The 17,453-nt window shown below is 39.3% G+C and overlaps 1 protein-coding gene across 1 annotated transcript in view; it reads left to right on the forward strand.

The window, feature by feature from the left end:
- LOC104073049 (delphilin-like) overlaps nt 1–5,727 on the forward strand; it is a 47,243-nt gene extending 41,516 nt beyond the window's left edge. Inside the window, exon 18 of the mRNA XM_009572702.1 lies at nt 5,591–5,727. Within this exon, the coding sequence (XP_009570997.1) occupies nt 5,591–5,727 (137 nt within the window). The remainder of the gene's footprint in view (nt 1–5,590) is intronic.
- The last annotated feature ends 11,726 nt before the right edge of the window (nt 5,728–17,453 follow it).

A 17,453-nucleotide genomic window follows, 5' to 3' on the forward strand; every position in this document is an offset into this window, starting at 1 on the left:
TTAATTGGTTTGAAAGTTTCTCTACTAATAAATAGCACATAATCTGTACAGCAGTATACCTTGATTTTAAGAGATATTAAATTTATAATGTGTAATTTGTAAGTGATATTTGGCCTGTAGGATCACAGATCGCTTATGAGCCTCTCCTTCATTTTTTCTGATGTTTGTGCTTTTGTACCTTGAGGTGCTTGCACATTTAGAAAGGAGACACTTTTGACATTTTATAATTTCTCTTTTTAATCTTTTCCTTTGATACCCAGTCATGTGACTGAGTTTTAACTATTACTTTCAATGAATAAGTTCCTGTATGGTGATTTAATTTTTAATTATTTTTGCTGTAGTTTTCTAAATAATACTTTACAAGTTTTATAATGAAATAGAGAGCTGTTACTCACAGCAGAGAATTTTTAGCAAAAATTCATGTTTGTCTTTCTGCTATTAAAGCATTGCAGCCTTAGCATGTAATGGGAAAGTGTCTGGATGGGTGTTTTGGTTTCCCCCTCCCCCCCCCCCCCCAAGTAGTGCAATAAAATAGTGCTTTTTATGGCTAATGTCATGTGTTCAGGTAAAATACTATAGAATTCAATCAATATGTGAGATTTGCATTGGCAGGAAGGCAAAAATATCAGAGAAGCAAAATAAAAATGTGTCATGAGGCATCTAAGTAATGGATGCTGGAGGTAATTATCCATGGTTTTCAAAAGGGAAAATACTTCTGTTGCGTTTGTTGGCTTTTACATATTTTTAATTAGAATAATTATCTGGAGTTCAAATATGCGAGAAGAAAAGGAGGCTATAAATGCAAAGACAAAATGGATGTGTTTAACATTGAAAGCAGAAAATAGTTCTAAAAGGTCATTGATAAAAACAGTGGTGTTTGAGAAAAAGTGTATTACCTGACTTATTTTAGGTCTGACTGCCCAGGTCTCACAGTGTTTGGTCTTTGACAGAAATGCTGAACACGCTCCCTGACGTCCGTGCTAAAAGGAGTTAGGGCTAACCATCGGAAAGGCTTAGATGCACTTACATCTAAAAATTACATTATCGCAACCCTCTCTCAGCTCGCATATAAAATTTCTCTATATTCAGCATTTCATTTGCTGTTCTAGATGTGACCACTGCTGAACTTCTAGGTATTTAGAGAAAGTTCCAGTGAAGAGCCTGGGCACCCACCAGCTAGGTCCTGCAATACCTAGATTTTTAGTGCTGGTCATGTCAGACAGTAAAGGACAATCACCAGGAATACAGAGGCACTTGGGCACTGTCTGGAAAGGGGAGATAAAACAAACCCAAGATATTTTTCTTGTCTTGGCGTCCGTTCTTTAAAGGGCATCGTAGGCTGCAGCTCCTGCCATGACTCGCAGACACTCTGTGTCCATTACCAAAGGCAAGGGCTTCATTTCACATCAACCTCGACAAATCTGCTGAGGGAAGGGGATGCAGCTGAACCCCTGCCCTCCACGGGTGCTCCTGTTTGGAAGCTGCATCTGCTCCCAAGGGCAGGTGCACACAACTTCTGTTTCAAAGAAGTGAGCAGGGATCATAAGTGCCCTTTTGAAATGATAGTTCCCACCTCTATTTTGAGGAGTCACTGAGGAAGTGGAATCCTGCCCTGAAGGATTCAAATCCTTATAATCCTCGTCTTACAGGAGTGCTCTGGCCAAAAGGTGTGCTGAGCAGGCAGCACTTCATTCCTGGCCAGTGAGCGGTAACTCCAGGGAAATGTCTTCAACAGGAGGCATCAGGTGTTAAGCAAAGATGATGAGCAAAGAAGCAACTGCTCTTCCAGCTTTGTGAGAAGCAAACCTGGCACCAGCTGTGAATGCCAATGGGCCTCACTGCTTCTTTCCTTAAATCCACCCCTCATCTTAGAGGATGTCTAAAAAGATCTTTGAGGAAGAGTGTATTTAGTATGCTTGATGTCATCTTCCAGGCACCTACCTATCATATATAGAAACTGTCCCGTGTGAGGTAGAGGATGCCTGAACTAGGGCTCTGCATTGCAGCAGCGGAAAAGTACCCAGTGGGTCCCCTCAGCTTTGTACCGCCAGTGTTGCTGCCATCCGTAAGCTCTTGCATGTCTGCACTAACAAAGTGCGTCATTTTGGCTTCTCAACAGTCTTGTCAGGACTATGCTTCCAGCTAAGAGCATGCAGTCATGTTTCTCAGAGGCAAAAGGAATAAAACAAAAAACAAATAGCAAAATTAGTACCCCTGGTACTTATTTTACAGAAAATTATTTACAGAAGCAAATAAAGGGATTTAATTTTACTGAAAACATATTGGCTATATTTGCCTCAAGTCATCATCAGAGCAGTGACATCTGGTTGACACTGATCGTGGCATCTATCTATGTATCAGGAGCTACAGCCTACATCACTCATTTCTGATTGAAAGAGGAAAATTAAATTCCTTTTTAATTTCTTGCATCTCTATACCACAATGGCCTATACACTGCATGTACGTGCACTATAAACAACACTTGCAGTTTTTGATGTGTCTTGTTACTGCTCCAAAATCTGAACCATCTTCATTTATATGTGAATCAGGTAAGATAATCCTGAATACAAGTGCCATTTCCATGGCATCAAGATCCCTGCATCCCTGAACAGCATTCGTGATGGTCATGACAAGTTTCATGTTTTTCTACCATTACTTTAGCTCAGGAGTCCTGGGAAGTCTCTTTTAACTAAATAGGGGTTTTTTCCCTTTTTTTTCGTGACTCACTTTTTTCCCCTAGTCTTTTTTCTCTATTATTATATCTAACAGCTTGTACTTGTTTTATAGCTCAGCTGGCATGGCCTCTTCCAATTAAAAATATATTCTACGCAGTAGTCGATATCTGTGTCTTTGTGTGAATATCCTGGAGCATTAATTTTAAAAATTAATGTCCAAATACCTTCTTGGCAAGAAGTTCTAGCCCCTTCAGAGAGCACAAAGCTTTCCTATGGAGTGAGAGCTTACTTAGGAGACGTTTCAATTTTCTCAAACAAGCTTTTTCTTCAGTGCCTGTGAGTTTCAGAGACCTCCTGATTTATATGTAAAAATGAATAAATAGATCTTGTTCCTTACCTCATTCTTTTTTCCCAAGTGTTATTTTGCATAAGACTGGGTTTTTCAAGTCTCTTAGAGTCAACTGTATTACAAAGTTTTAGTGGTATAAAGAATAATAGTGGCTATGCCTCAACATCTATTTGGAATTATATAGACGAGCTCTAAGTCTCCATGTGGATAATGTCTGTGGAACCCTTCCTGAGCAGCTGACAAACCTGTAGTCATAAAAGTCAAAGCGTTGGGTGAGCCTCCTGTTTGTGGAAACTAATACAATTGGGAGCACTCCAACAAGTAGCAACCTGCAAGAACTGTAGTATTTTTATATCTGGGTTATTTGTTTCCCTAGAAAAACCACAAAGCTGGCATTTGGCATATTATGAAATATGAAAACTTAATGATGACATTATATAAATAGTTCTGCTCAGTAAAATTAGTCTCAATATTCAGTTGTGTGAAGTAAGGCTGCGGGTCAAATGCTGTACTGATTTCTTCTTTCATGACAGCTCAGCTGTGTAAAAACTGCTTGCTCCAGAAGGAAAGAGAGATCTCTTTTCAAAGTTTGTTTCCTTAAAATGCACACTACTGATAGTATATGCAGTACTTCAGCAAGAACAGGAAGGATAATTTCTGGATCTCATATTAAACATTAGTTGTCTCCAGCAAAAATGTGACTGAGAGAAGCCCTGCACTCCGGGATTGGAGTTCCCCATAGAAATCTCTGACTTCATCCGCCTGCTCAGTGTCTCTGTGTATTCAAATCTGCCCCGAGAAATGCTGTAAGAAATGGAGCTCATATAGGCACGGATCATGGAATTGACTGGAGCTCCCAGAGGGGCCAGTGTTACATGTGTACCAGCACTCCCAAGGGTTTTCCAAGAATTCACAGTTTGAAATACAAATATCTTCCCCCAGAGGCAGAAATTTCCCAGAGTTTCCTCAAACCAAAAATGTAAAGAGCTGAGATTATCCAACACTAGACTCAGTGGAAAAAAATGTAACTTCCATAAACGGATAATTTCTTTCTTTCCTATTTGAACCACCAGAGGACCAGGCAACAGGCAGGGTGCGCCTGCTAATTTGTATAAACGAACAGTAAAGCAAAAATAAAAATCGTGGTCACTTGGAAGGTGTTCTATGCATAAAAGCTTTGAAGTCACTTATGTATGCTGGTCTTCTAGTTTGAATTAATGCTTTTCAAACACAAACACCAATTGTAGGAGAAGGAAAAAATTGCCTTAGACAAAGTGAATAAAAACATGCGGTCTCTAAAAGGGAACCTGTTGGGCACTCACTGTACAACGACTGAAGCCTGAAAGTATTCTCAGAAAATACTCACTTCTATGCTTAAGAAGTTGCCGCTAATGATGACTCAGAAGAACCACAAACAAATTTCAAGCTGCTCACCTTAAAGAAGAATATACTAAAAAATTCAAACTGAGGGCTACTTTGATGAATGCTGAGGTGCTCTGACTCAAACAGGGATTCAAAAAGATCTCTTGGTGAGATCTTTCCCTGCATCACTCTCAGAAGTTTTGCTGTGGATATTCATAGAACCAAGATTTCATTCCCTAACCTGAAAGACTTTTTCAGACTGCCAAAATGCTCAACTATTAAGTTTTCTCACCAAACTAAATGCAAATATTCATTTTTTCACTGTTGCTGCTCACTACCTAAGTAGAATGTACCAAAAGTTGAACAGTCTACTTTATTGCCAGAGTAACAAAGAAAGGGAGAGCCTTTTAATGAAAACTCTAACTCAGACTCATGCAGGTATGAATACTTTGTGCAAATAAGATTTTATTTAGCATTAACTTGAGTATTTCGTGTCACAGCATATTACTGCAGCTGATGTGATACGTCTAAGAAGCAGACTGCACTTTCTTGGGTATACATTGAAATGATTGAAGGGATTGCTAAATGTGCTTAAGCCTTACACTTGCTGCCTGTTTACCCAGGGATGAATTTTGCCCCTTGAAAATATTTTAGTCCAGGACAGTCAGCAGTAATTAAACAGCAGAAAACTACAAAGTAGGTAAATATTGCTTTAAGCTCATTTTACAAATAAGACATTTGAAACAAAAGGTTTCAGATGCAGATTTTAAGTCTCTGGATGCAATGTAAAAATGCTGCAGTGTGTTTTGAAACATAAAGAACTGACACACTTTTGCTTGTACAAGGATAAATAACTGGTGATGTATGCTATGGTGATGTCATTTGCTCATGAGCATTGAACTTAAAAAAGAAAATAACCCCAAAGGTTATTGTCCATGAAGATCAAGTGCTGATAAGCATATTTATACCAAAATTCTTCTTGTAGCTCCTAGACATTTTCCTGGACAAGCTCTATAGGACTTGTCCTGAAATGATGTAATTATAAATAGAAATTTGCTCAACTTGATTTCAAAACAGGAACTTTTCTTAGGCAGTAAATAATTCCCAGATAATATCCCAAGTTGCTGTCATTAATGCTTAAATTGAAGTTTGTTATTTGGAATCCTGCTATTTAAAACAATGTGATGTCTCACTTTGTTGTCAGGAATTAAGCTGATTAGGAAAATGAAAAACAACCAAAATCCTTTTGATTATGGGTTTACTGAACTTGCCCTGCAAAAGGATAACCCAGCTGTGACGACTCTGCTCTCCAAGCTAAAGGACAGCTCTGGCTGCATTTGATGAAACAGCCATGCGGAGCCAGCCTGCAGTGTGCCGAGCTGACGGGAGCTCCTCTGGCTCTCGCAATGTCTCATTTAGAGGCACTGATTGTACCATATCCGTGCGGGTGTGCTGTGCAAAATAGACATTTCAGGGAACGAAATGTAGAAAAAAGTTGTGACTCATTTCAGTCGCTCCCACCTCTTCCCCTTGCAGCTCTGCAAAAACTGTCAAGTGTTATTGAGCTGCACATAGACAATGACTGTCTAGAGACTGGGACAGTCAGTTGGAAGGAAGAAACCTAAGTGCCAGTCACTATTTCAAGAAATGTCTGTATATTTTTATATTGAATACTCATTGGTTAACATAAAGAGCTCGCATCTATCTCTCTTCAGGACAAGGCTGTGGGCTATAGACTGAGGAGCTAGAACCCTTAGAGCCTGATTTCTATGAACATTGTGACTACACTTGGCTTTTTGGATCCCGTTCTGGAGAACAAAAGCACAGAAGTTATGCAGAGCCTGTGTTTTAGGTGTGTAAATACTTTCTATCAATTTGTCTCTCCCTTTCTGCAAGCAGGAAGGCTGTTCTGACACCCTCCTCAAAGGGCTGGACTACATGCAAAAAAAATAGCTTCTGTCTTAAAGCTTTTTTTATCTGAATCCTTTGAGACTCAGATAATTGCTTATTAGCATTCATCTTGATGAAGTCATCCTGTGGAAAAACTTTGAGCAGCCATAGAGAAAGCTCAATGCAATGCAGCCAGTGAAATTTTGTTACCTGCTGCAAGAGAGCTGATGTTTCAAGCTGAAAATCCCATAGATTGGGATTGGCGTAAAGCTGGGAAGCAAGATACTGCATATTAAGAAATGTCTTTTGGATTGGGAGTATCAGGGAAGGGGATGTCAAATATTCTGACTTCAAAGTGATTACTGAATACTATCATCTCTTCAGAAGTACTCAGTGTTTGGACATTCGTTTTATTTTCTTTCTGTTTTGCCTGGTATTTCTTTTACATATTTTTCTTCACTGGAAATAAAAAAAAAAAAAAAAAAGGAGTTTTAGCAGAGTCACAGAATGGTGGAGGCTGGAAGGCACCTCTGGAAGTCATCTAGTCCAGAGCAGGGTGCCCAAGACCATGTCCAGTGTGTTTTTGAGGATCTCTGATGATGGAGAAGATGGAGATTTCACAATTTGTTGGTGAGTTTAACATTTCTAGAGGTTATTAGCTGAGAACAAAAGAAAGACAAAATGTGAGCTCAGGAGCCTTATTTCCTTAAGACAGTGGATTAAAAAAATGACAACAGATTGTCACTTGGGAGAGACATCTACCAGCCAAGGGAGAGAAATTGGTGGGTTCGGTGGACTTGATTCCTTAGCTGTGAAATATATATTGTTTTCTTCCCTGCATCTTTTTAAAGCATTCACTACCACAAAGATAGATAATAGATGTTTATTGCTCTTGACAGCTTTGCTTGGACAGAATCAGAAGGGTCTGGTTAAAAATTACTCAGTGACACGTCCAGGAAATTATTCAAACTTAATGGAAAAATGCTTTTAAAAGACTTGATCTTTTTCCGTCCCAGAGGTGGTTGCAGTTCATCTATAAGGAATTCTAGATTACATACAGTTAATTATACAATGTTGGGGTCTTCTGGGATGAATTTGCTTTCCTTAGAAAGTTTAGAGGGGATTTGAAGGAGGACTTCTAACCCAGCTCTTGCAGTGCTGTGTGTTTCCCATGCACTGGCTGATCATCTTCAGTGGTATTGTCTTGTTTGGCCCTAGATAGTAAATGCATGGTTTCCAGGATATTTTCTGTGGGCATGGTTTGTAAAGTATCACATACGCTTACAAAAAATAGTGAAAGTGCTATTGATGAGCAATTACGAGAATTTACCTCTTGGATTAATGTACAAGCCTTGCAGGACACGTAGGGAATGTGTTTTGCCCTTCATGCTGCTGGCACAATTTTCAGATTAAGAAAAGATGGAAGGAGGGAAAATGGAAAAAAGAATTTAATGCTTCTGTACTGCAGTAGCGATGTATGCACAGCACAGAGGAACACTGCAAATGTGGTGTCAAGCTTTACAGAGGGTTGAGAGTGCTGAAAAATAAGCATATATCTAACATGATCTTAATATCTCATTCAAACTTCAGGGTGTGGGGATTTGTTGTCCTTATCCATATATGCTACTTCAACAGGCATATTTGGAGGAGTCTAGTATCAACATTTTGGGAATGACTGCTTATGTATGGCTGTGTCTTGCAAAAAACCAAAGCAAACAAAAAATAACAAAGTAAAACATTGTAATCCCCACTGTTTTTCTTGCCACGTAATTTCTGTGACAAGAGCAATTTTAAACATTTATAGGGACACACAAACATAAAGCTCAAACTTGAAATCATTTCAACTATGTTTTAAATACCCAACCAAGGAGAAAAATGCTTTTCTGTTAGGATTCCATTTTTAGAGAGATTCAGGAGAAGCACTAGTTAGGCTTGCTGGAGGCAAGTAAACCTTGGAAGAAAGTCTTGCATTGCTTTGCTTTGATTAAAAATCATCACAATATTTAACCAGATTAATCAATTCCCACCTGCTACAAAGGTTAGGCTACACACACTTTATGTTTATTTCTAGATATGTTGCTAACTTATAGCTGAAAATTATAACACCAACTAATGAAGTTGGAGCTAAATTAAAAAAACAAAACCAAGGATCCTTCCTTCTAAAATTGTCTATTAAGCTTTGCTTCCAGACCACTTTAGGTAATGGTACAAATGCAAGAAAAAGTGAAATTTGGTCCTGAATCCTCAAGCAGGCAACCAAGAGACACAGGTACAGTAAAAGACTTATTATTCAAGCTGCCTGAATAGTTGGGTAAGTTACATAGTATTATTTCCTTTCTCTGATTGAAAGACTCATTTACTCATTTTCTAACCCACTACCAATTGTGAACTGCAAATATTAGAACTGAATAGACACTTGATGTTAAATATTTTGCAGATTTAAGTTACAAAAATTACATGCACCTTTTAAGTTAGCCCCACAATTTGTAGAAGAAAATGTACATTGAGATTATAATATTTGCTATCCAAATGATCTATTAACTGAAATATTAAGTTGAGAAAATTACACATTGGTTTTAAAAGATGTGCGCTTTTGAGAAAACAGCAGAAACAAGATTTGCGATGCTGTGTTCTGCCTCTGAAAGACAAGTAAAATTTAGACACTTTGAGGTACTTTTGCACATTCGCAGTCACAAATAATTTCTGGAAAGGTCAAATTTTTAGAGGAAATTTCTAGAAGAACTGGGGTCAAATTTTCTCTTCTCCCTCTAGTCCTGCTGATCCCTAGCAAAACAAATGAAAAAGAAAGGAAAAAATAAAAGGAAATGGGAGGAAAGTGGAAACGTTGAAACTACCACAACAAAACAAATGTCAAGATTTTTCTTTGGAAGTTTGTTCTTCAGAAATTAGTCAGCATTTAATCATAAAGTCTGTAGACAAAACAAACCTCTCTACTTCTCTCAAAGAAAGGATTAATTTGGCCTAAGACCATTTATTTTTCTGAAGTGGAAAGTACACTTTTGGGGGTTGATCCCCAAATAATTTTTTTCCTTTAAACATTTTCTTTGGTTAATTCACTTTAAAGAAATCATTTATTCACTCAGCTTTGCCCATTTAGGCCTCTCCATACAGAGCTTTCCTGTGGTTGTTGCACTACTATGCCATCCCAACTTGCCTTGACACCAGCCCCTAGAAGCAGCTTGACCACTGCGGAAAGGTTAAAAAACCTGTTGGAGGAGCGGAGAATAGTTGTTGGAAGCCATATACTGGGGAGAAGAAGTAAAAAAAATGCGATGGCATGTTTCTGTCCCAGTTGCCAAGGTGTTTCTAGGGATTTGGAGGGCTGTGCCCAGCTTTAGAGATTTGCTTTTATGATATTTATTCTAAAATGAGAGGAGAGAAACCAGCTACTTGAAGGTAGCTGGTTTTGTGATTTGTATATGTTTCCCAATAGCAGGGATAGTGTGAATGTAGCAGGACCATCTGATATGACCCATGCTACAAGGAGGCAGGAAATTAGTCTGAGCAGCAAACGGATGCGACGAAAGTTGGTAAGTTAAAACCCGAGACCTACAATATATAAAAAAATCATTTTTTTTCTTCTGTTAAAAATTGGCGCATCTCAACAGATGGCACTAAAAATCCTAATGCAAAGCGATTCCCCGTGGCTTCCTCCCTGAATATCATAACAAGTCTTCCAGTCAATCCACTCCATTTAAATATCAATCAAGCAATACAACCAATGGACAGTCTCTTAATTCACTATCGTAGACACTTCTTTTAATACAAATTATTCCCTTAGCAATGCTATTTTTAATTTTTCATTGGCCCTTGCTATGAAAATCACTCAGTGAGAAACTTATCCAGGACAAATTCTCCTGAGGGGAGGTAATCTGTGTACCTCGACTGATGACAAAGAAGGTGCACTAAATTATACCACAATCTAATTTTTCTGTGATTTTCTTGACACCAGATTAGCAAACTATATCTACAAAACGTATTCAACAGTTTAAGCTAAACTGACTACCAGCAGATTGCTGAAGCCTTTGCAAACTCCATCCTGAGTTCACTATAATCACCTTGCTCAGTGAAACAGGCTCTGAAGCTTGGAGCAAGTGACAAACCATGTTCCTTCCTCTTCCCTTCTGCTAAAAGGGAAAGATTTTCCTGGTAGGCTATTTTTCTGGTTTTCTGACTGTGTCATCTGATTTTATTCCATCTGGGCAAAAATCACACTTGTCGTCTCATTAAAATGCAATTGAAAAATCTAAGATTATTGCATAGGTCAGCACAGCGCTTTGCAAAATTATTTATTTCACGAAATTGCACAAATGTATCAAGTAAATCAGTTGAAAACATGAAAAGAAGACATGAACTGAAATGCAATAGTAAAAAAAGAATTAAATTTTACTTTATAGCAAGTTATATAGCTGCAAGTACCTTCTATAAAGGCAGTTAATATGTGTAAGTTGATTTTATGGTCTTAATCCACCAAAGCCCGGTTTTTACAAGAGGGTTAAACATGTAAATTAGAAAGAGATTTACTGGAAATATTTTAAATAAAAGTAAACATGAGAAATATTAAACTATTTGTGGATAGCCCAGCCAAGATTAATGATCAAATTTACTGGCCTATTGATGTTGCAAACAATTGAACGCCTACCTAGCATCCATGAAGGAGTAAAAAGAACCTACAGGGTCAAATTTTGCTCTCAGTTTTACACTGATGTAAATCCAGACTAAGTCTATGGGACTCAGTGTAACTGTGAACTATTTCCAGACATCCGTCAAAGAGTAACCGCAGAAACATGCTGCTGTAAGGAGTTGCAGAATCTGGCCATAGGCATTTCAAACCCTGTGCAAACACTTTGTGCTTGGGCCTGAAGTGTGCTCAGGTTTGCAGTATTGGCCAAACAGAAGGTCTAGCTGTGTAAGAAATGCTGAATAAAGACCTCAAATGCCAATTCTGTCAGCATATCTGAACAGTTTTGCCTTTACACACATGCAAACACCCTGCTGGCTTCATTTTCTTAATCACCTCTAAAATTCACACAGAATTTAAAAATTCTGTTTCCTGAGATGGCCAGTCAGGGAAATTAAAGAAGCCCAACAAATATAAGTAGACAATTGTTTTTCATTGGTTTCTCTGTTCTGCTGCAGAAAGTTAAAAAAAATACTTGAAGATGGAATGGAATAAAGAGAGGTACATTAAAAATAGGCAAACATACAGAAAAAGCTTACTTAAAAAGCCAAGCAAGGTTGGCTTTTAGATTAAAATAAAGCAAGGAAAATCTAGGCTTGATTCTGCATCTGTCTGAATTAAATAGCAAAAACTTTTATTCATTTTAGTCAGTCCAACCATATGCATATGTACAGCTGAAGATTTTATTATATTCTTATAGAATCTCTTTACATTTTATACCTAAATAAATGAAGTGAAATTTACTTTATAAAATATTTTCAGAAGCTTCTTAAGAACCGTTAAGCTCATTAGCCAAGTGAATTAGTTTTGGATTTGGCCAACAAACTGTGTAACTAGCTGAGAGCCACAAGGCCAGCTGTCTAAAAGACAAGTTAGTCTGTACAGGAGCCAACAGCCAGATGGAGATGACAGCCAACTCAGGAAATACAATATTTAGCCTGAAAGAATGTCAAAAGACGGTAAAAAGTCTGACCACCGAGCTCCATAAACACAGGTTTGAATCGTCATCAGTATTCTGCCTTTGAATCCAGCCTTTCTGCCTCCCTCTCCCCCTGCTGCTCCTGCACCGGTTCACCTTGCGCGTCCTCGTTGGGATGAGTTCAGCAAAAAGCCAAGTAGAGCAGCACCGGAGCTGGGGGTTTAATCCTAGGAGGAGGCTGATGGGTGCTCAACCAGCTCACTACAAAACCATGTTACATGTTCAGCAAACAGAAAGCTCAGCTTGACAGAAGGGAAATAGAATTAGGATAAAGGAAAAAGAAAAGGAGAGGAAGGAGGGCTCCTGTTACTGAAGAGTTAAGAGAATTCATAAGGCCTCTAGACACAGGCAAGAAGCTCAAAAGCAGGAGAGGAAGTCTGAGGCAGAGTATTTCTGCCTTTTGTAAGGCAAATGACTAATTATACACAGTAAGATGGTTTTTTCCAAAGAGATTTGAAAGGTATTGTGCAATATTGATAGAGAAATTGTATTTAATGCAGGTTTACAAGCCAAGAGGTAAAAGAAAATGTAAATGTAAACATGGTGTTTTCTCCTTATTCCCTGCAGCTCTTCCCTTTGTCAGAAAAATGCCTAGCAAGCCTGCCTCAGTGCAGAAAGTTCCCTGTGAAAGGGCAAAATACTTTCAACTGGAGACGGTTTTAGGCTTTCACAGTATGTGTCCAGAAAGGGAAAGAAACAGTGAATTTAATCTAACTGAATTTCCATTCTTGAGCATTGTTGCTATTTATTTTACTCATTTTTCTTTCAAAGGAAGAAAAAAAAAATCCCTGTTAGAGGGAACTGGATCAATACTAAGAAATTCTTTGTCGGATAAAATAAGAACAATCATTAACCTTGCTGCTTATGAATTAAATGCAAACTTCACTTTTCAACTCGTCTTTCCCACAGCATTCCCAGCAAACTTCCCTCATTTTGTTCAGCAATTAAAATCCAGCCCAACCACCCAAACAAGCACTGTTACTAATAACCTTTAAGCTCTCTTCCCGCTGCATGGGCGGGAAAAAAAGGAGGAGGTATTTCATGGTATGGTTCAGGTATTTTGGTGACAGGGGCTCTTCAGTCTGTTTACTTAGGCATGGATTTGAGGCTGGATTATGTATATTATTTATAGATCCAATCTCTCTAGGAGCATCATGTGAACAAAATTCATGGTCGTGCAGGTAGCTCCGCACCGGTCGATGCGTGGGCTCCCCATGGTCAAGATCAGGCCCTGCCTTCTTCATGCAACTGGCTGCAGGATCAGCTGTAACAGCCCAGTTATCAGCTTGGAAATTATTGATAGCAGGCTCTAGTCTCCATTTAAGGGCTTGATCCATCGCCTCCAAGAATTTGTTTTAACTGCCACCATTACTCTCTGAACTGTGATTGGGTGCCATGTCTGAGTGGTCAAAAAAGACTTTATCTACAGCATCATTGAGTGTGATGCTTTACTTTTGAATGTCTGAGAATGCTAACTTTGTATTAATTTTATTTCCAGGAAGAATTCAGTTTTTATTTTCAGTTCAGCTCTTCCCCCCTCCAAATGCACTGTCCCTGATGGCCTCTATTTTGCTTTCCTTTTCCCAGAGCAGAGGAAATTTGTTAGGATTTCCCCTGTGCTTGTAGGACTTGGCTGTTCAATTGTGATTGCTGTGTCAAATTTTGCTCGTCCTGTTATTCTGCTGCCTTCTCTCCAGCCTACAAATGGCTTATTGCTAAGGAAAAGTTTTAATAGTCTTATTCATCTCTTGAATTCATATTGTTAATAAATGTCATCTGAAATCTCAATACTGGTTACCCTTCAGGGAAAAGAATACTTTACTGAAACATGGTGCCTTCCAGTTCCAAGCATGGAGTAAAATTTCTGATTGAGCTGCTGCTGGTTTCCACAAGGGAGGGAGCTCCACCGTCCGCCGGTGGGTACCAGCTGCTGCAGACAAGGGCCAGTGCTGCTGCACAGCCTCTGCTCGGTCCTGTTCCTTCAACTCCATAAAAGTTGCTAATTTTACTGAGCTGTAATCAAGCCAGAAAGACATCAGAGTCAGTAGTACTCCAGACTATGTTTTAGACATGGAAAAGAAAATGATGAAATGATGAAAAGGGTTTGTCCGTACCCTTTTGTAAATAAGAAAAAAATGTCCTAAGTCAAAGGCCCCAAGACAGGAATAGGAGTCCTGGTGTCTGAGATTTTCCCCTCTCCAACACCGCAATTCAAAAGGTCTTTCAAATTAAATAGGAGTTTCAGACTGGAACCACCAACAAGCATGTGCCTAGCATAAATGTGGGCAAAATACAGGGGCAGAGTCTGCTCCCTTCTTCATGTTATCTTTATTAGCAGCCTTATTTAATTGGACTTCCTTCAGATTAGGATACCACGGATGTTAAAATTTAATGCCATCTGCCAAAACATTTTTGGAAATTGTTGACATTTCTGAAAATGTAATCCACGCTGCAGGACAGCGTCCACTTCAGTCTCCTTTCATAGGTGATGAGAAATATGATGGTAATCATTAATGTATGTCTTATGTTATCTGTGCAGACTGATAGGTAGTTCTAAGAGAATTTTTGTTATATTTTCTGATTTTTCCAGAATAGACTATATGAGATGAGGAGCACTTAGCTTTTGCAGACTGTGATCTCAAAAGAAGGTTTATAACTGCAAGCAAAATGTGTGTGCAGATTCGTTCCTAACTTGCATTTAACTTTATCGCAACTGAGCTCTGAAATTAAGTAGCTGTGTTCACAAATGGCTGTAATTAGTTAGCTGCATACGTACTTACTAATTTGTTCACACAGCTAAAGTAACCGCGCGCACAGAAACGTGTGCACAACTCTGGGAGAAAAGACAGGAGGTGCTTCTCATCTTGACTTTGTCTGCACTTCTGTGTCTGCTCTGTGCAAAACAGGACCTTAGATATTCAAGTGAGAGAAGTGGAACAGAAAAATGGTGTTGCCAGGCCAGACTTAGCAGGTGCCTGTATCTACAGGCAAGGAAAGAGGAAAGTCAACTTTTGAAAAATCTGATTCATCTTATACCTTGTCTTGCTGATCAGTTGGGTTTTTGATGTTACTTTCCTTTTTTTTCACTTTCTCCATCTGAGTTTTGGCTATTTTCTTGTTTTTCCATTTTTCCCCACTATAGGGACAGTTGATGTCATTGTCCACAACAAAATGAACAACTTGTTAAAACAACTTGTCTGAAATTATTGTAAAGTTTTTAATCCTGACAAATGATTGATCTTTCAAAATTGTCAGCAATTTCAAATTTCAGTCTAAATTTATGTACATGTTATAAATATATTTGCTGTTATTTGTGCAGTGTTAAAAGGCTACTCAGCAGCATTAGGTACAGAAGAGTTTTTAAGCATGAGGTGTTGAAATAGTGTGGAATTATTTATACATTTGTATTTATTTACAAAATATTGGGGCACAAAATCTTTTCCTGTTTTCATAGAGCTTTGTTTTGCAAGAGTCCTCCAGACGGGTGTTCCTATGCATTGGCATAAATCTTTCAATCTGCAGATCCAATTTCTACAAAAAGGACAAAGTTGTGCTGCAAGTATTTGCTTTATTTCTTGTTTCCTTGTTTACAGCAAGTGGTACTTCTCAGCTTGACTCTTCTGTCCTTCTTTGTTGGTATCACTGAATAAGAAGATATTGATGCATTCCTAGAAAACAGTAAAATTTATTTTTACCTCTTGTCTAACCAATGGGATTCCTTAAAATGTGAGTCTGGCTTTCTGAATTTTAGAGTATTGTATTTATTGCTAGCTAAGAAGACTTTGCCGAGTTCTGCAGACTTAATACTTCACCCTCAGTTCTCCACATCAACTGAAAAACAGTCCCAGCTCACGTTTGCCTGCAGAAAGCCTTGGTGTTCAGTAGAGAGTGGGTTTCGGTGCTTTTTATTCCTCCTCTTAGTTTCCTATTGCTTCCTTAATTTCTTTTGTCTGTAGTGTCCAGATTTATGGCCAGCATTTGTTAGCAGACGGAGCTGAGGTGCTGTGAGCTGTCTGTATTCCAAGCCTCTTCCTCTACAGAATAGGAGGCAGCAAGACGTGCTGGCATTCACAGCTCCAAAACAGATCAGCACCTTCCCAGCTGGGTTTGAAAGGTAGAAAAGCTGCACCCAGATAAAGATGGCTCTGGACAAGAAGGGAATGAAAGCTGCCGGTGGTTAATGGTTGACATGGGACATATTTGTTGCAAAGCTATTATAGGCACAGAAAGATTTGTTGTATTGCAAGATATCTATCTAAAGATCATATGCTCAATTTCTTACAAACTGTTGCACTTTGTTGTTGTTTGGATGGAAATCTGTTTAGCCAGTTCTGCTTCTGGGAGCACTGTATCATTTCTACCAGTCCCTGAAGAGGGCTTAGGTTTCACCATGAGACTATTTTAATGGGACCAGGTGGTGCAGGAAAGATCTTCTCTAGAAACCATCAGCAGCACCAAAGCAGTTACGTTTTTAATAATCTTGAAATACGTGGGTGTTCTAAGCTAAGGAACCTGCTCAGACTTCCAATCCTTTCAGCACACATCAAAAAAGAAACCAATACTAGACAGAGGTGTCTAATCAAAACATTACCAGAAGCTGCCATTTGGCAGCGCCATGAGGTGATACCTAGCAACATTAATCCTCAAAGAGCAGTCAGTAAAGTCCTAGCAGTGATCCAAGTGTCTGAGTGATTGGCTTTGAGGAGGGCTGCTTCCCTCCTGGCTGCGTAACGGCAGGGGAATCAATGGCAGCGTGCACAGGGTCGGGGTGTCAAATACAAGCCGCAAATACATGCACAGGAGGTCTGTGCCCTGGGAGACTCCTCCAGGTTTAGATGCTGCCTTTCAACCAGGCTGCAGTTCTTTCCCTCTCCTCCTTTTGAAAACAGAGGATGTTGCAATGTTTTGTTGCTTTCCCTTTGGCTTTGTAGCCGCTTAAAAAGTTGCCTGGGAGGACAAGCGAGTGTGTCTGCGAGGGGGGGCAATTCCAAGAGGAGGGTCTCCAGTAATGAAGTGTCGTATCTGCCCGGCTAGGTGAGAGCTGGGCAGGTTTGTTATGACATAACTCTTTGGGGGGGTTGGGGAAGAGAGAGTGGGGGAGAGACAGAGAGAGAGAACTGGTGTCTGCAGCTGGCTGTGATATCAGACACAGGATCTGGCAGCTTTGGGGTAAGCCACCACCTCTCCACTCCACCACTCAGAGCATCCTGGATCTCCAGCTCGAAGGGGAGAGAGAGACAGCAGCAGCAATCACGGCAACGTCAAATGGTTTTATTTCTTCATGACCTCTCTCTTCTTCTCTCTCTCATCAATAATTCACCTGAGGGCTTTTTTCTTCCCACCCACCCCCCTTCCTTCTCACTCTCTTTTTTTGATGTGGAGAGAGGGGAGAAAAGGGGGCACCGGAAAGTGTTTATTTTGTTCGGCAGCTTCTTGCAGTGTGTTTTAAAGATCGCAAAAGGACCCCGGTAAAGAAAGAAAGAAGAAAAAAAAAAA

The sequence above is a fragment of the Fulmarus glacialis genome, unplaced genomic scaffold, assembly GCF_000690835.1.
Source record: "Fulmarus glacialis isolate BGI_N327 unplaced genomic scaffold, ASM69083v1 scaffold35112, whole genome shotgun sequence".
Lineage (NCBI taxonomy): Eukaryota > Metazoa > Chordata > Aves > Procellariiformes > Procellariidae > Fulmarus > Fulmarus glacialis.